Source organism: Argiope bruennichi, chromosome 4, assembly GCF_947563725.1.
Source record: "Argiope bruennichi chromosome 4, qqArgBrue1.1, whole genome shotgun sequence".
NCBI classification, from domain to species: Eukaryota; Metazoa; Arthropoda; class Arachnida; order Araneae; family Araneidae; genus Argiope; species Argiope bruennichi.
In genome coordinates this window covers 2,705,993-2,726,502 of record NC_079154.1, presented here as the reverse complement: position 1 = coordinate 2,726,502, position 20,510 = coordinate 2,705,993, and the positions used below count along the sequence as shown (strand labels likewise).

The window sequence follows — 20,510 nt, the reverse complement described above, 5'->3', positions numbered from 1 at the left end:
TCACTGTGAAGATATAGAAGATGAATAGAAATTTTATACTGAAGTATTTGGAAGGCTAAAAAATCTTAAAAAAAATATTGAATTACTGTAATTGAAAAATCAAAAATTCATTGTCAAATTAAAGTAAATATAACATGGAAAAATTCAGAAATAAAATCATATTATTTTTTAAAAAATACATCAGATTGAGTATGAGAGGAAAAAAAAACTCAGCATGTCACTTTATTTCATAATTAGGATAATATACCTGATCTGATATTGTAAATTTCATAGCTGTAACAACAGTACTTCTAGCAAGAGCAGAATCAGAATTAAGGTAAAATTTCAATTCTGGTAATAAGTTAACAGGATCAATAAGAGTAAGCTTGCCCAAACATTCAGCAACAACATTTCTTGTTCCTTCTTCTGTGCACTCACAATGATTAAACAGCATTACCCTAAAATAAGAATGAACCATCATAATTATGTCCAACCATGGTGGGGGGGGGGGGGTACTAATAACTTAATAATAAAAATAATAATCTAATAGCCAAAATAACAATGAAAAAACATTCATAATTTCTATACAGAGGTGTGGTAAAAAGTTTCTCCACAAGGTAAGTATTTGTATTTTCTAGTTACTTCTTTAGATAAATAAATGGCATCACTTAAAAATACTAAAATACTATGGTTCTTCATGCCTGCAAAAACTATCCACATTGTTTAGTGTTTTAACAGAATTATTTCCAAAAATTTCTATAATCTGCATAAAAGTATTTTGGACCAACCTTTCAATTCTTGTTCAAATCTTACAATTATACTAACAAATACTTCATAAATTAACATAATTAAACTAAGAATATATCTTTTTTTTAATTAATTAAACAAAAGATTTGTACAGTAGCAAATATTCTTCACTTTATCTGCCATAATATGTTTAAAATATGATCAATACTTTTAATTAGGAAAATGCATCTTAAGATATTTATTTATTTTTTTAAATTTATAATGAAATTACAATTACTTTGAGAAATCTCATATACCAGGATGAAAATGTTTTCTGCAGGTTAAGAAACCTTATTTCAATAAATTAAATAAAAGGAGGGAAAGTCATACAATGGGCTGACTTACCATATATTCTTTATAAATGGTTGAAGTAATTTAACAGTGGCAGGACTGGCTGATTGGCAACTAATAATCTATATAAAGAGAAATAAGAAATAAAAGAATCTTCAAGAAAACACTTAAATGTGTTGTAACTTATTTTACCATCAAACAGTTATACCTCTTTTAGTGAATGTAACAGCAAATATTGACGTTTAGGTTGATTCTCAATTTCACTTAGAACAAAAGGCAGGTATTCTGGAAGATTACCAATTGCTACACTTCCTATAAAAATAAAATAAGGGAAGTTAATATGCATCAAAGATGTCACAGAGAAAAAAAATGGAATGTTCTGTATTCATGTGCATAAATCATAACATTTGCTTAAAAATGATTATATGTTATATATTCATTAACTTCCCAATATCCATAGCTATATTTTGATTTTGACATTTTCATTCATTTGGGAAGTAGCATTGAGTACTATTATTCCTAATTCTCCCTTACCTTTTAGCCAGAGCTGAAAATCAATTCATTACAGTCGATTTGATTTTCAACAAATTCTTCATTAATTTCCATAGATTTAAAAATCAATCTTTAATTACAACCACAATAATATACATATAAATAAATGTATTTAATATTTCAAAAGGATATAATGGTAGTACACATTTAAATAAATACATTAAAGAAAATAATTTTATAAATATGAAAGAAAAACACGGAAAGGAAACATAAAACCAAATAAGAAAACAATTTAAAATGTATATCTTTATTAAATGTTAGTATTAATATGCATTTTAAAAACATTTCAGGAAATAAAGTGGCTTATCAATAGTTCTATAGGAAAATAGAGAAAATCCAATACATATTTTGGCAAAGTAACACATCCCAGTGATAGATTTTGCAAAATCTTTCACTGTGACAATTTACATGAAGAGATCATTTGCCAAATTTTATCTATTTAGGCTATTTTGGTTTTGCCTATCCACATCCACAAGGAAAGTAGACTATTCACCTACTGAAGAATACAGTCAGATTTTAAAATGCAGATCAGCAATATTAGTACAAAATCTTCTTGCCGAATTTTATTCAGCAACAACTTTGTATTATATCTAAATAAATACAGACAGAACAAACACTTTTTTTCTTTCACTGAAAGCTGATGTAAAAGATATAACATATTTATAAGAATTGTTCATTAATACACCACTTTATATATATTTAATTTGACAGAAAGTAAGAAGGCATTCACCTAAAGCAAAGGAGGCTGCTGTCTTTACTTCTTCACTTTGAGATGAAAATGAATCCAAAAGTACAGTCTTCAACTCAGTTATACTGCTCAAATCACTAATTTAAAAAAATTAACAAAGCATTATTACACACTACTAATTTCATAAGCAAAATTATTAGAACATTTATAAAGCAGTTTCCTCACATGTGTTTTCCTATCTCTCCAATAGCTAAGAGAGCAAATAGCTGGACACTATCAACATTCCGTTTCACCTATTAAAAAAAATATTAAAACTCCTAATTAAAAAAAATCACATGATGGATAGAAAAAGATTGAATAATTGCAAACTGATACAACAAAACACGAGTTTCATACATTAATAATCAGTATAATATAATTTCTATATGCATTTCTTTCATAATAAATTTCTCAGTAAATTTTCAGTAATTATTTTCAGCCCATTATTTTAGGAAATAAATTTTGAGCTTCTCAACTTTACTACCCCCTCCCCCTTGTTTTGTATGCAAGTGATACTTCAAAATCTTAATATATTAATTACACTATACATGAAAATTTGAGAAAATATCTAAGAATGAATGGAAATATCTAATGAATTATTCATTTTTGAGCTGAATATAAATAAAACTTATTCAGATACGAAGAAACTTGAAAGAAGTGAAAAACAAAATGCAAGTCTATACTGCTGTATGCTAAAATTTGTGACATAAAAAACTACATGATTAGTTAAATATATTATATATTTTAGTGATTTCCTAAACTCTTTCAGAGTGAGCATAAGCAATTAAAATGAAAATGTGTTGTCGATACACAAATTTATTTAACCCATTCGGAACCATGATTTCATATCCATGATCATTAGTTCCTCCAAGGCCAATGGTATTGCATATATGAGACAAGTCTTTCCATCTCCATCAGTCCAAGCTGACACTAGCGTGATTTCTATTTGGAACATTTTATTTCAATTTTAAACAGCACTACATGACAGTTGATGTCCATTACAATTTCAAAGAATATCTCACAGAGTGTTGACCTTCAATATGTGCTTGTAGTTCCAAGTGTTTTTTTTTTTTTTTTTTTTTTTTAAATTTGATTTGGGATATTTAAACATGTAAACAACTGCACATGTTCAGCTCTTTTGAGAGGATTGTGCATTTAAAGGGCCATAATTTATTTTAATCTGGGATTTTCTTTATATTTTGACTGAATCAGAAAAGGATGGAATACTTATTGATTTGTGAAAGAATGGTTTGTCCTTTGCAGTTTTGGGTTCGCTACATAGTATTTTGTATGATCAATTTTATTTGATTGACATGACGAAAAGAGTGAAATATTTAACAGTCAAATTGTAAGGCATTTGATTCATATGCAGGCATTAATTTCTGTTCTGCGTTTCTATATTTAATAGATTTATTGGTACAAACAAACTACTTTCTAAAAGTGCACGTGTGAGTTAGAGATTCTGGCATTCTTGTTGATTGCTTGTGTGTGTGCGCATGCATGCTTAGTTACGAGAATATGGGAAAATGTGTTCAGCTTAGTGTTGCTGGTGGTGAGTGATATAATATACAACTTTCATATTGACAACTTTATTTTCATGCGTATAGTATTTGTTTTCATGGGTATAAAAAGTTTAGTGTTTTGCTTGTTTCATTCATTACTATTAATGTTAAAGTCTTTATATTACTACATATTAAGTGGTAGTATATTACAACATATGCTAATTGTAAAAGTGAAGTAGTTTTGTTTGTGTGTGTGTGTGTGCGTGCATGCATGAAATTAGGCTTAACTGTGAAAACTGCTTGGGCCTGTTTTCACAGTTTCACTATTGCCTGTTTCCACTGAGGTGATGCTCTACTTCGGAGTATTTGGTTCCATGAGAGCACTTCATTCTTCACACACTTTTCCAGAGGGGGTTAAGCAAGTGCATTCATCTCAACAAAAGGAATATGGCATTCTAATGAGTTTTTATAAGAAATGCCAGATTTCTTATAATAAATAACTCAGCTCATCATAAAAATACAGCAGCGTTTATAATGTGATCGATCTGTTCAGTTTTCAGCAAATAGATTTTTTTAAACAGTTATAAATAAATCCATCTAACCCTTCTTAAAAAATATAATATAAAATAATAAATAATATCCTGAGAAACTCTAAATACTGTCTGAATACAAATAAACTAAATTACATAAAAAATATAAATAATTTTCTATTATTTATGATAACATTAATTGCCATACAAGACATCATATACAATTCAATCTGAATACACCAAACAAAGATAAGTTGAAATATACTAACAAAATCCAAATTATTTATTTTAGCCTCAAAATCTAGAGATAACAAATGTATTTAAATCCATTTGTTGTCTTAAGCTTCAGCATATGAAAACTAAATATAATGTAGCAATTTGAATTTAAAAACTTGCCTTTAATTCCTGCAAAAATTGGTGAACAGCTGGTAAAGCTTCCTGAGGACATGTGATTGTTAATGCAGCAACACACTTAGCTATGGAATGATAGGCTTGTTTATGAATGGTATGGTGAGGAACAGTACCTGTACCATGCTGCCCATTCATTGAACAAACTGGAGCTGTGAGACGCTGCAAAGTAAAAATAATTCAAAAAAATTTTCATTTTATAATTTTACCTACATATAAAATAACACTATAAAAAATAGATAATAAGATAAATATGAGGAGCAAAATAAAATTTACCCGTAAAAGATCTCGATAACTCACACCTGGCACCTGGTTACTCACAAGGGATTGAAAAAATTCTAGCATAGAATTCAAAGCAGCACCTTTTCAAATAAATGACAATATTTAAATACAAATAACTAGCAATACAAATTGAAATTATTTTAGAAAAATAATTGTACTCATGAAATGAAACAATTTTATATAATATATATATATATATATATATATATATATATATATATATATATATATATATATATATATATATATATATATATATATATAGGAAACCATAGAAAATAGGATCATGTGTTTCATTCCAAAAAAATACTCTTATTTATGATATAACTTATTATTAATGCTAAATTTTTTTTCACAAGAAAGTCATCCAAAGATGATACTTGTTTCTGACTATTTTTAAAATCTGGCAAAAATGAGACATAGCATTATAGTTAAATTTGTAGAGCACAAACTACTGCCTTATTCGAGTGATGCTTCTCAACATACAATGCAGCTGTTTCTCATGCTTTCAGTATATCTCTTATTCAATAGAAAAGTTGATGTTACATCTTCCTCTGCTGATGAAATGTTTCTGGAATTTCTAATCGCAACAAAAATGCATTTCCTAGCTATACCTATATTTGTGCTTGTTTTATTCAAATACTTTCCTGACATATCACAATATGAAAACTAATGCTCAACAAAGTGCCTTTTTTTTTTTTTTTTTTTTTTGAAGTTTGAATAATTGTTATATTTTAAAATTCCACCTTTTAATCAGGAAGAGGGGGAGACCATAAACAATCATTAAATATGGATTGAATGTGGTATCGCAATGTAGTCTTTTCATTCATTTTGCACATACATCACTCATCAAAATAGTGTGTGTATGTATATATATATATATATATATATATGTATAGCTAAATTGTTATTTCTTTTTGATTTATACTAGACAAAGGACATGGGAACGTGTGGTAACACAGATCAGATATCAAATCATTACTTTAAAAAAAAATACTATCATACTTGGCACTACAAATTTTTATACAACTACATACAATAAGAGGCATAATTATTTTTAAGAAAAATTATTATTAAGATATTTTTGACAAAAAAAAAAACCCTATAATCCTTACCTTGAAGAAGAGGAGAATGAACTAAAGTTAGAATTTCTGGCAAAATGGCTTCTGTGACATTCATGAGGGATTGTTTTTGGACTTTGGATATTGAGGTTAACAAACTCATTGTCAACTAAAAAAACAAAAAAACAAATATACTTTTTAAACTTTGTTTTTATTCTGTTTTTAAAGCTTTAGCAGCTTAAATCTTTAAAGCTAAAAATTATGATAAAATAAATTTTAGCTGAGTGATATTAGCTTTTATACTGCGTAACCACTTTTTAAATCTTTCTAAATTAAAGAATATTTTCTGTCTATATCCTGTTAAAAAGATGTACTATTAAATATGACTAATTTGTTTTGGCAATTATTTCTTAGCTGATTTGCCTCGGCTCTTAAATTACAATTCTCCTCTTAAGTTATTTACTCGTGCATCATCCATGAACTGAAAATGTGCAACTAAGGTTGAGCAAATTTTTTATTCATCTAAAAAATATTTTTGAAAAATATCAATTTATCATCATCTGGTCATGAATAATGGTTCACAATAAACTGCAATACAATAAATTGGCATTCAAAATTATTTTGCGTTTTCGATTTCATTTTGGTTTCCAGATAGTGTTTATTTTTGTTGCTCTTCATTGTTTTTCACTTCATACTTAATTTTTGTTAAGATTTCTATGAATGCTGTCATATTCTAATATATAAAAATACTTATTTTAAAAATGTCATTTTGGAATAAACTGTTTTCTGTTCCTTGACTGAATGATACTATCAACAAAATTTATATTTAAAAATAATAAAAGAATTATGCATCCTTTTATTTTCATTTATATTTACAATTCAAGTAAATTTTTTATAGCATAGCAGATAACTTTCAAATTCTATGTTCCAGATACAAATATAGCAGCAGCGCAAATTTGAAATTTTCAGTTACACTTTAAAATTAAAAATTTTGTATAAGTATAAAGCTCTACGAGATCTCGAACAATATATGTATATAATAGCATATGTTATGCACTTGTCCTAACATGGGTTTTTGCATAAATAGTAACAACACATGTTAAATGAAACTTTGTGCAAATACCCTTTTGTGAATGGGAATCCCTTTTCCTCCACCTTAAAGAGCACAAGAACGCGCTATGGAAAAGAAATCAACACCTTCTAAAGCACTTACCATTAGAATGCAAAAATTCCAACTCTTTTCAAAATTAGTTTGAGTGTTAGATCCATAGAGCTGAGATACTAATAGAGGGATTGCAACCCTACTTTGGTGTAGGACAAGATAAAATCACGTGACTTCGGGACAGCATTTGTGCTCACTGTAACCACATTCTACGTTCCCCATTATATTTCAATGGCAGATTTTTTATCGCTTTTAACTGTTGGATTTTAAAACTTATTTAAGCCATTGTTAACTATTGCTGTGCAATTGGATGCAAAGGAAAAGCTTATAAGGATCGTTCTGTATCATTTCACAGGTATGTACAATAAACATATTCTGTTTATATCCATTTTAAGTCAATTTAAAATTTCATAACCTCCATCACTCAGTGATTTTGGTGTTAAAACTGAATAATATTTCATAGTTTGGTTTAGTTATTGTATTAAATTTATTTTTGTTATTAAGCTTCATTTAAACTGATGTAACTGCATTATATTTTGTTACTTGCTTTATTTTAATCTCGAACGTGTTGCAAGTGCTTGGCTGCAAGCTTGGCGTGATTTTTTTCTCACCAATGCAAGTGTTTACATAAAAACACTATTGGTAATTGGTATTGGTAATGGTAAAAAAACACTATTGACCGATTAATAATTGTGTATTTATTTTAGTGCAAATAAAGTTCCTTATTATTTCCAATATTTTTTTTTTTTCTTTTACCTTAAATATTTGAATCGTATTATACCATAAAAGATATTAAATCATCATTGTGAATGAAATCGTGAAACTAAAACGTTTTATTGAAAAAGTTATATAGTAAAATTTAATGTGTATATATGTGCTAATGTAATAATGTAATATATGTGCTAGCAGTAATTGTATGTTTTTATAAATTTTAATTAAGATCTAATAAGAAACTAGTGGATATTCTAAAGATAAACTATTAAAGAAAGAAATGCTATCTTTACAGATAAAAAATTTTAACATAAAATTGAATCTACATTCATTTCTCTAGTATGTGCTTTTACATTTCTAAAAGTGTAATTTTTCTTGTTTTATACCTTTAACAAATGCTCGTTTTCAATTTCATACAATATATTTTATTACAATATTTTATTCTTTATTTAAAATATTACTTTTAATGGATCAATTTTATTACTTCAATTTATTTCACATAACATAATTGGAATATATATTATGCCTTTCTCAAATTTTCATGCAGTTTAAAGGTTTTCTTTCCCCCCCCCTTTTTCCTCATGTTCTGCCCCACCCCCTTGCAGTGTTTTGAATTGATATAAAAATTCTTGCATTCAATTGACTTAAAAAATTGTGAAATTATTATTTTTCAGTTTTTAATGCAAAGATATTTTAGTGGTAATTTTTCACTTTTTTTACTGTATTTTATATAACTTTTTTTTTAATTTCCTTTGTTTTAATTTTTCACATTTCTTTACTTTATTTTAAATTTCATAACATGCCAAAATTTTGACAATAATTAGAAATAATAGATAATTAGCTAGAATTTTAATATTCAGAAATATAGCATAGTACTTGAGTGTTGGTTATTTTTTCATTGAGTTTATATTAATGATCATATATAATGGTATATCTTTCTGTTATTTGATCATGATCAAGATTTTTTTTTAAAAAAATTGTAATGCATTACATCATTTGTCCATTAATAAATTTACTTTTCTTACCTTATTTGTTATTAATATTTTACTCATTTCAGAATTTTTTTGGGTCCCTTTTTAAATTTTGAATTAATGAATGAATTTTAATTATCTAGTATACCTATTGTTAAAATTTTTGTACATATTTAAATTAAATCTGCCAATAATACTATTGAAATAAGAATAAAAATGTATGCAATTCATATAAAAATTAATTTTTCAAGACATCAATTTCGAATTCAAACATTTGAATTAAATTGAATTCGAAACTATTAAAACTACTCAATTTTACTTGTTAAAAGGTGTTATTATGCCATTTTCCTTCCCTCCCTTTGAGAAATGAAAGAAACTTGTTTTTCTTTAATCAGCAAATAAAAAAAAATTATCTTATTGAAAAAATGCAAACAAATTATCATACAAACATTGCTTTGGCATTCACACTTTATTAAAGGTGTTTTAACACAATTATTTTCTATTTTTATTAAAAAGGAAACCAATATTTTTATTACATAAAATGAAACTTCCTTTCATTTGGAGTCATTCTTACTAATCAATATGTTAAGCAAACCTATTTATAATTTATAAAGATATATATAAATAATGATATTGTGATATATTGAAAAATATCAATATGTGCTGGACAATATATCACAATGATGGTTGAAATTTGGTCATCACCTGGCCCTACTCCTGTATAGTAATGAAATTGAATCCCAATTCATTGGCTATTTGAAAAGCAGTTAAATGTGCAATATGCGAACACTCCAGGTTAATCTGTATTCCAATGAGTTCCTTAATTTCCAAAACATGTTAGCTTAGTTATAATATCCCTTTGCTTTAAATAAAATCTGCGATTTCAATCATTCAGCTCTCTGTGAGTTGCAATTACAATTATTTTACACATAGAGAGAATTATAGTTATTCAATACACATCAACAGAATTATATAAATTCAATAAAGAATTATAGGTCATTTCTAAACAGATGATTGTCTTATAAATTCTTAGTTCAAAATACAAGATATTCCCCAAACCAAATATATATATATCACTCAAATATTAAATAATACAGAAAATTAAAAAGTAAGGAAGTAAATTCTGTTGAATGAAAAAAATTCATAAAGGAAGAAAACTAATAACTAAAAGTATAATGAATACAATTGAACAAGGAGTTTCATATTTCCATTGAAAAATATCATAATTATTATAAGTAATCAAAATATCATTTGAAAATAGAAGTAAGTATACGTATTCAGTATTTACCTGTGAAATATGGAGATCACTTTCACTTATTAGAGGAGGCAGTTCAGACAGCACAGTACTGATCATGTCTTGAGTTAAAAATTCGACTGAAATTATAAAATACATACATATAAATGAGATTCAAAACATAATAATATAACAATAACTTTAAATTAAAATAGCTATATAAAAAATTATTACATTTTAGTCAAAATTAATACATTATCTGACACCACAATAATAAATATCTAAGATTTTATATAAGGAAATATTTTTAAACTATGTAAGACTAATGAGACAATAATAAATATTTTAAATTTACGATAATAATCCAAGAAGCAGAAAATTTGACAAAGGGCACACTTACCATAATTCTTCACCAAAGTATCTAGAAGAGTTAATGTGCTCAGTTTTAAAGCTCTGTGGTTTTTACGCAAGAAAGATGCTAAAATTGGCATTGCTTCACCTAAAATGGGCCTCAAATTTATTTTTAGAGGAGACCTAAAAAAAAAGTATATAACCCTCCATCAATTCAAAGTAAAGAAAATTATAAATAAAATAATGAATTAAATAGTTTTTGGAAAACAAATTTCATACCCAGCTACTTTTGTTAAAGCTTTTACAGTGGTCAACCGTGTAATTTCATTTCTCAGACGATCTAAGAAAATTGGGAGGCAAGTTTGCAATTCAGAATCCAAATAATCACCAAGATTGCAAATTATCTGTCCCCTATATTTATATATAAAAGGAAAGGTAAGAAGAAATAAAGCAATTGCAAGAACTTTGGTGAAAAGAATGAAATAAAGAATTCCAAATTCATTTTGCATAAAATCCAAACTAATCAATGACACATAAACAAGGTATAAAAAATACTATATGGCACATCATCACGATGCAGTAAATAATCCAGAAATGATCCTGAAATGCAATTTAAATGTAATTGATATACATTAAATTTATTTTTTAAACAGCATAATCAATATTTTATACAATAAACCATATTTCTTTAAAGTGAACATTGTATCATTTTATGACAGTATAATTTTAAAATAGCAAGGAAAGATATTTGGCATCCTTCATTGCCTAAAGTCACTTAAAGTTTCCCCACCTGGTGGCCACTACAAATATCACTTATTATAAAATATACATCCTAATTATATAACAATAACTGCAGATCTGAATAAAAATCTATAACCAAAGAATTAAACAATGAGACACGAAATAATGTAACCAAAAGTTAATCACTTACATGCAAGATATAGCCCTTTCTTTAACTTCCTGGTCGATATCAGCTGCTTTTAATCTTACAAGGGTACATTCATACAATTGAGGCACAAATGGAGCAAAATCAAATGAAGATGGCTGGTCTAAAATATGAAATAAAAGAATAGATTTGACAGTGACAGAAATTTTATATATAAATTAAGAATTCTAATTGCATGTAAAAACAACTTTACCTAAAGGCCTTATCACTTTAACAAGCTGCTGCATCACTAACAAAGCTTCAGATGTTATTTTATAAAATACATCTCCAACAGCATGAATAAGAGGCTACAATTATAAGTAATAACAATTTAGAGTTAAACAGGCAGCATTTAAAGCTTTTATTTTTAATCACAATCAATAAGTAATGAAATATATATAAATTAATAAATACTTCATCCTGAAAACAATATAACATGCAAGAATTACATTTCCTATTAAATGTAAAGAGAAATAATTTTCAGCACATTTCATCCAATAATAAAACTGAGATTTCAGCAAAGAAAAAAAATTTCGTTGAAGAAATTTTTTTTTAATATTCAGAAAAAAAAATGATTTGCCATGCAAAAGTAATACAATAAAGTCACAAATTATACAATTAGTGAGATTGACAAAAAGCATGCAAATCCAATTTCTATAAGATACGTTTAAATTTGCAAATGAATAAATGCAAATTTTAATTAGAAGAAATAGTTATTAAAATAACGTATGCAATAAAAGTATGATTATATATATATATATATATATATATATATATATATATATATATATATATTAATTTGAAATTCTTCTTTACATAAACACAGACCTATTATCAAGCTGCATTGTTAATATTTTTGTTGAAGAAATGAACTGAAAAAGTTCAGCTTTTATCAGTATATCCACCAAGTTCAGCTTTTATCAGTATATCCACCACCATTTGTAATGGCAGTAAAATTATAAATATCCCCATCTTTTTGGTTTATCATTATCAGATGCAAAATCGTAACTTCTGTTTGTTGTTTAACCATTGAGACATTTTTTTTTTTTTCTCCCTTAGGTTAAATTGACTGAACTATCATTATACAAATAAACTTAAGCATGAATAAATGACAATACTGTCTGCAATTTTTATTACTTCATATTTTTGCTGCTTCATTACACTCACCCTTCATGGACCAAATATAAGGTTACTGCTAACATTTTCTTAGAGCTTTTTATTTTGTATTTGATATTGCATATATCTTGTTTCTGAAGTTTAGAAAAGAACTTTATAGAACAGTTTGCCTTTCAGAAATTCAATGCCTTTTATGCTTTGCTTTTTAACTTATATGCAAAATAAATAATATTTCCATATTTTAGTTGTTTTTTAAATTACAGAAGAAAATGATTGTATATTTTACAAAAAAAAAATGAAAATAAATTAAAAATGTCTAGTTTTTATAAATAATGGAAAGAAATTCCCAAAGTCGAATAAGGTCAACTCTATAGTAAGAAACGAAATAAAAATTAAAAATGCCAGCAGCCAAATTTTAAAAAAAAAGAAAAAAAAAAAGAAAGAAGTATGAGATAATATATTCCATCGCCTAATAATTTAATAATATGCATCAAGAAACTGATTCAATGAACTGCTTTTTAGTTTTTTAGTTTATTTCAAAGCAAATAAAGCTTTTTTCTTTTTAATCATGACATTAATAGTAAAATCATGTGACAATTATTCAGTGAAGCTGTGAAATTGTTTTGCATTTCATTACAATAAAAACATTTTTTACAAATTGTCCAAAACTAATTTTTTCAAAAATTATTAAAACTTTAAAAAAAAAAAAATGGTAAGTTACTTTAAATTAAAAAGTTACTTCTTTAAAAAATCTTAAGACAGCGTAAAAATAATTTTTTTGTGCAGTAATATAATTTGATGTAATGGCAGAAACACTGCTTTTACTTTTTTAATTAAACTTTTATTTAAGATTTAGAAAATTTGTTCTTAATGGATTTCTAATATTTCAGAAGCAACTTCGTGCCACATTTAATGTTCCTATACTTCAATGGTTTATGTTGCTGATAAAGTAATAATTTCACACTTCCAATTAATATCAATGCCATAAGCTGAAACTGAACACTCAAGATCTGATCATTTCTCTTGGCTAAGAAATATTTGAACATTTACCAAATAATCACCATCAATTCCTAGTGATTGTGTCTTTAAAGACATCGAGCATTAGACAGAGATGAAGTGAAGGATTGAATAGATTCCACTTAAAAAATAACCTTTTTGCCGATAAATACTCAAATTATTACCCACTGAATTTATGCAATACATTCAAACAATAACATTCAAAATATAAAGACAAAAGAGTAAGATTTATCAAAAATTTACAACTCCTGCTGAATCAGAAGGCACAGAGGAACACATTTAACAGAAAAAATTCATTCAAAAAAAAAAATTCCAATATTTTGAAATATACTCACTACTACAAGGGCTTCAATATGGGGATGAAATACTTCTGGGGGATGATGAGTCAGTAAACAATTCAGAAATGTTAATGTGTCTATTTTCATGTTGGAACTGGAGTTCTTATCTCTAAAATAATACAAAAACCATGTAAATGTTTTTTTTAAAAAAATGCCAAATTAAATATAACAATTCTATATTTAGGTCAGAAACGAATGAGAAAAATAATGTGTCTAGAATAAAATCCCATATAATAGTGAATAATTCAATACCCTACAAGTTATTGTTAAAGTAGAACAGCAGCAACATTTCATAACAATAACAGTAACATTTCATATCTGTGAAAAGTTTAGTATCATGGGCATCTATCAAATTCTTCAACACTAATTCAACACTAAAACTTGCTATAATCAAAAATATTTTATTAAAATTTTCCAAATAAACCAATTAACTCTTTCAGCAACTTAAAACATTGAATGAAATGTTACTGAATGAAGTTGCTGAAAATCAAATAAATTATCATTATAATAGTATCTATAAAAAATCATTATTATAATAGTATCATTATTGTAATAAATCATCATTATAATAGTATCTATAAACTTTCAAAACCTGAAGGAAAAATTGCACTATAAAGTTGATATAATATCAATCCTAACAAATAAGCATCAGCAACACTTGAATATTTTATTTCAAATTAGAGTTACAAATAACAATTTACAATAAAATAATTTTCCCAAAACAATTAATAAAACTTTTGGTAATGGATTTATATGGAAAAATTCTCAGCTTTAATTAAAGTCAATTATTTCCATCCTACAAATACACATGGTGCAAAACAAATAAGCTATTAATAGTTGCAATGTTGATTTTCAGAATTTTTACATTCAAATTGAAGATATAAAAGATTTTTCCTTTAATTTTTGCTAGGCATTGAAAATACATTCTAAGAAAACATCAAATATATATTTCTCTTCAATTTCAGATAGTTAACCATGATACAGGCATCTTTAATGGAATGTCTGCTATAGATGCTGTATTACCACTCATTTTGTTAATAAATAAACGTAAGATACTGTACTTAAAGTAACCAACAGATAAAAGAGAATCGGTTGTGAAAGGATGGAAAATTGGACACTTTGTGCAAAGTCTGAACAAGTTCAAATCGATGCCTGAAATGGATCTGGTGCAGCTTCAATCTGACAGTTACTGAGTTATAGGTTCAGATGGCTGTTTATAACAAAACAGAAAATTTGATGGTACTTACGTATTATCGCAACCAGGTTGGCGCGATTTGTAAGTTTGAGTAAGAAAGTAGGGTCGCCAAAGGGTCGTTGCCGAAAGTAGGGTCGCCAAATTTGGCGATTTATGCGAATTTTGGCCTGGTTGTGTTAATACGTAAGTACCAATTTGACTATACATTAAGAACTTCATTTATGAGCATTCTCAAATAACATAACAATTTAAAACACATTTTGTTTCAACTATTAAAAAAACTATTAACACGGTCAAAATCTATTTCAATTAAAGTAATTAGCTCTCTTACCCTAATGAAAACTGTATGCCAGGTATGAGAGCAGGCATATGGTCAGAAAGTGCACCAGGAAGAACTGTCACTAATTCAGTCAAAACAAGGAAACAACCTTGACGAGTCTTAATACTCTTTTCTTTTAATTGTCGGTGGAGAGCTTTAATTATATTTGGTGTCTGCTGCTTAAGTAAACTTACAGGTCTGAAACAGATTATAAATGTTATAATAAATCTCAATTTATAATTCAAAATCAGCAACTAATTAAAAAAAAATAATTGTTCAAATATCACATTTTTTTAAAAACTTGTCATGCAAAAGATAAGTAAGAATATAATTATAATAAAACATTCAAATTAAAAAGAGAAAAATAATAATCAGTATCAGAAACATGTAGAAAGCATGACTTAATAACTAATTATCTTACAAATTAACCTTTACAAGATGAACAACATATACATGAGCTGGAGTGGATTTTCCTTAGGACCAAATGCTGCATTTTTGCATTTTCATGAACACAATAAAAGACCATTGATGCACAAGTGTCTCAGGCTTTTAAAAGAAATTATTTCTATTTGATAAAGTTACCAACTAATATATTAAAAAAGATCAGGCCCATATATAACTATTCCTTTCCTCAAGCTCAGTTGGGACTTGGGCATGCCTGTGAATCATATTTTTACAAATATATACAGAAACACATTTTTTCTAATGAAAAAAGAAAGATGTTCATTCTGAAGTGGCTGTTAGAATCATTTGGGATAGGATGTCATTTTAGTAAGGACATAATTCTTCTTAGTTTCATTTGTGCAGTCATGGATACAACACTGCTTATCTTCCCAAGAAGAAGGTATATGAATTTATGAATGATCAATTGGTTCATTTGTCCGATGACAGAAACAAAACATCAAATTATTTAAGGATAAATAGATTATTAAAAACTTAAAAGACCTTCAATATATTTTAACACTATAACAACCTGTTTATAAAAGAATTTGCAAACATTTTTTCTCTCAAAGAATTCTTAAATAATGCAGTTTCAATTCCTTAATCTTTTTTATATGACTTTAGTATTTAACAAATTTTATCAAAACTAATTAATTTTTTTCAATATTTTTAGATGCTAATTATCAAATGTAAAATATGTTTTAATTTAAGTCATTGAATATGAAATAAACTTAATCAAATTTGCAATTATCAAAAAAGATTTTTAAAAACAAGTAAAAATTAATATAATATTCAAAATTTGAATATATTTTTCATTTTTTTTTTTTCACAAATATTCAAATGTAAATACATTTATAAATTTTTACTTAGAGCGTTTTACACATACATTGAAAAAGCTTTCTGAAAATTTGTTCTTAACCCCAAAAATAAAAAGAATCAATCTTTGAAAATATTCTTCCAAAAATCTTTTAGTTTGCTTAGTTATCTACTCTATAATTACAGCACAAATTTGAACAAAATTTCAGAAATGAATATGCATGTTAAAGAGTAAACCAGTTAACTCATAAACTTAAAAATAAAGATAAGACTGCAAATGTTCTTACCCTTCTTCATGCTCCATTGACTCGGAATCCAATGCAACAGTAACAGATGGTCGAGTTTGCTTTAATAATGCAATATATGCATGAAAAATATCAACTTTAACATTCTCTTCCCTTTCTGCAGGATATTAAAAGAAAAATGAATAAACTTAAATAATCAAATTGTAATGAACATTCACTTTTAATGCAAGAAATAAAATCTTCACATAAATGCTACACAAATCAGGGTTGCCACTCAAACCTGGAAAAAAAATCCCTTTGTTTTCCCTATATGTATACTCTAGATACAAGGAAATGCACGAATAGCACTCACATGCTAATTGTAATGCAATACGATTGTGAGGATAGGAAAGAGCATGCAAAGGAAGCAACAATTTAACATTATTTAAAATAATAGTATATAAAAATAGTTTTGAAATTGACATACAAAAAAAAAAAAAAAAAAAAATTCTTTATTAAATAGAATTTTGAAAAACAAAATGTATACATTAAGGGGCAAGGATTTATATTTCCCTTCATGTTCTTTAATTGTCGTACAAAATTAAGAACTTGGGTGAAATAAAACAAAATATTTTTATCATGATACAAATCATTTAATGATTACTTAACAAAAAAAAAAAACATTACAAAGCAAAATTACTTTTTTTATTATCCATTTTTGCCAATTCATGTATTTTATGAATTCACTGTATTCATGTATTTGGTCATCAATTTCTGCAACTTCTGCAGATTTTTCAGCTATCAGTTTCATGGAGCTAATGGACCTAATACGTAAAAAATTAGATACAACATTCTTGTAGGGCCTAACATACACTTTTATATATATTTTACTTTCAGTGAACATTGTGAAAATATTTCCAATATATCATTGAATGCATTAATGGACGAATGTGATGCAACAAGTTTTAATGTCCATAAAAATTCAGCTTTAAATAATTGTTCTTATATTAAAAAGTACAAAATCAGTCCATTTTCAGACATTAAATTTATCATTTCCAAATTTAATGTCTTGATGTGTCATCTTTTTTTGTATTTCTTTTAGATACTAAATCCAAAATCAATGATGACTCTTTTGAAGTGACATACAGTCTTGTATGTTTTCCTCTTTTGGCATGACTATTGCCTGTTTTTCCATATTACTTAGGCTTATTATCTTCTTACAAAGTCAGCAGTATGCAACAAACAGATTTTGCGAAAATTCTGGAACCCATTCAGTAACATCAGTATTTTTTTTTTTTTTATCCATCCAATTCGTATTAAATATAAATTTAAAGCAGCTCATTATTTAAAAAAAAAAATCTCTAATCTATTCTGAATAGTGAATAGATTCTCAAATAATAAATAAACCATTCAATAAACTCAAGTATGGTAGACTAAACACCACCCTGTTGCTCCCACAGATAGAATGTTGCTATTCCAGCAAGAAAAATGCATTCTATTCGTTCATGCAATTACAGTCATCACATGCTTGGGTTCTCATAGAAAAACAAACGTCTCACTAAATTGAAGCCGGAAAGATCTATATAGGAAAAAAAAAGGGAAAGTAGAAACGAGGGAGTTTTATCACTACAAATCACAAGTGGTATTGTTTCATTTTGGGAAGCTATGACTAAAACCTTTCATTCTTGTAATCTTTTAAAGATCGGCATTTTTAAGATGGGAAAAAAAATAACCAAGAAACTTGAAACTCCCTGCATTTTCCCAAGGGAGAGGGGATGATTTTTAAATACCCTGTGTTTTTATGGTTTTCCCCGTTCTCCCAGTGGTATGGCAACCCTGCAAATGAAACCACTATTGTAGTTTTAATATCTTTAAAACATTAAACACAAATTCATGTCCCGTAACTGGAAACATGAATTTCCTCGTGCTGTCAGTAACATGGAGTCAAAAAGACTTCATTGTTATTTTTCTTTTTTGTCTTTTGTCAACCACATTGTAATTTATTTTGGGAACAATACATTCTGAAAATCATGTAATTACCAAAAATATTAAAAATATTAATATTAAAAATGTTAAATGTTATAATATTAAATGTAGGAAAGATGTTATAAGAAAAACCTAAACAATCCTTTAATTAGTATCTATGTCATTTAAATATTACAGAATTATACTAATGTTATACTGTTAGAATTTAACAAAAAAAAATGTAAAATACAATATTATAAAATATTATTTAAAGAATATTTCTTTATTCTTTTTGCATTATTCAAATTTAAAAACAGCAATGTAAAACAGTAGGCCCATAAAGCCACATAATTCCACTATATCCAAATCAGGCAAATTCGACTTCTCTTGATCTCTTATTTTTGCCTAATTGCAGTAAATTTAAAATTTGTATATTTTACAATCAAAAACAACATGTCGTTCAGGAAAATGTAAGTCCAGGTTTCATTCAGCTATCAGGTTAATTCCCCTATAGCCATTTAAAATTAGGACGAATTCTGAACAGCTTCAAAACAATATTGAGCTGAAGCGTCCGGGAATGTGAATTCAGTAATGGTTTCTTGAACCACTTAAAATTATTTTTTCCTAACCCATAGTAATAATTTTCCATGTCAATCATGCCGTTTTTCTCTTATTAGGAATCTACATATGAATTTTCTTCACTTTCTTATTCACTTTTTTTCTTCATAATCGCTTATGATCATTTCTGCATCTCTAATATCAGAATCATCTTCCGACCATTACAATGATCAAAATCTAGATTACATGGCCTAATTTTTATCCTGAAAGGTCCTGGTTGAGTATTGCTCACTTCTTTTTAAACAATGTTATTTTAGACAAACGAGGTGAATTGCAATGTAAAAATAAAAAATTAACTGGTGCATTATATATTTTTTCAATCACAGTTTCAGAAAATGTGGAATCAATATCAATAAATAACAACAAAAACTTTGGAAAAGAATAACTAGGTTATAGTTCATAATTAGATTTTTATCAACATATTGATAAAAAAAACAATTTGAAGGTACTGAGGGAATGATTGTATTCAAGGACAAAATACCACACGATAATCAGAGCTAATGAACAACGAGGAGTCATTTTGATTCCAGTCTCCAGTTACGGGTTAAGATTCAAATATCCCAAAATAAATATACAAAATAGCACTTTTTTACATTTTTTATATTTTGTTAGTTTGTTAAAAATGAAATTAATAAACAATGGTAATTAAAAATAAATTTGACAACCTTTAAACCGAGAAATCAAAACTGGAGAGATAACTTTATAAAATTCCAACAGCATTTCATGTCTGGTTGCAATCACAGCTTCCAGACATTTGGCTGACGCTCTTCTGACTTTCCAACTCATATCATCATCATCACTGTATTCTTCTTCACTTTCACTGTAAAGAAATATTCAGATCAATAAAACATATATATTCTAAACTTTGAGGAATAATGATTCTATAATATATGTATATTTCTGCTTAGTAACAATAGTGATACACAATTTTAAATAAATGTTTTTAATTAAATGCTGATAAAAAAAATTATATTTTAATTTTTTAATTA

At 26.8% G+C, this 20,510-nt stretch overlaps 1 protein-coding gene across 1 annotated transcript in view; it reads right to left on the bottom strand.

The window, feature by feature from the left end:
- LOC129965593 (cullin-associated NEDD8-dissociated protein 1-like) overlaps nucleotides 1-20,510 on the bottom strand; it is a 58,138-nt gene that overhangs the window by 12,869 nt on the left and 24,759 nt on the right. The window contains exons 11-27 of the mRNA XM_056079623.1: nucleotides 20,187-20,341; nucleotides 17,002-17,116; nucleotides 15,470-15,655; nucleotides 13,941-14,052; nucleotides 11,687-11,780; nucleotides 11,479-11,596; nucleotides 10,827-10,958; nucleotides 10,597-10,730; nucleotides 10,251-10,336; nucleotides 6,173-6,287; nucleotides 5,052-5,137; nucleotides 4,764-4,937; nucleotides 2,522-2,589; nucleotides 2,339-2,433; nucleotides 1,265-1,368; nucleotides 1,111-1,178; nucleotides 248-437 (exon numbers count right to left, since the gene is read on the bottom strand). Of these exons, the coding sequence (XP_055935598.1) occupies nucleotides 248-437; nucleotides 1,111-1,178; nucleotides 1,265-1,368; nucleotides 2,339-2,433; nucleotides 2,522-2,589; nucleotides 4,764-4,937; nucleotides 5,052-5,137; nucleotides 6,173-6,287; nucleotides 10,251-10,336; nucleotides 10,597-10,730; nucleotides 10,827-10,958; nucleotides 11,479-11,596; nucleotides 11,687-11,780; nucleotides 13,941-14,052; nucleotides 15,470-15,655; nucleotides 17,002-17,116; nucleotides 20,187-20,341 (2,032 nt within the window). The remainder of the gene's footprint in view (nucleotides 1-247; nucleotides 438-1,110; nucleotides 1,179-1,264; nucleotides 1,369-2,338; nucleotides 2,434-2,521; nucleotides 2,590-4,763; nucleotides 4,938-5,051; nucleotides 5,138-6,172; nucleotides 6,288-10,250; nucleotides 10,337-10,596; nucleotides 10,731-10,826; nucleotides 10,959-11,478; nucleotides 11,597-11,686; nucleotides 11,781-13,940; nucleotides 14,053-15,469; nucleotides 15,656-17,001; nucleotides 17,117-20,186; nucleotides 20,342-20,510) is intronic.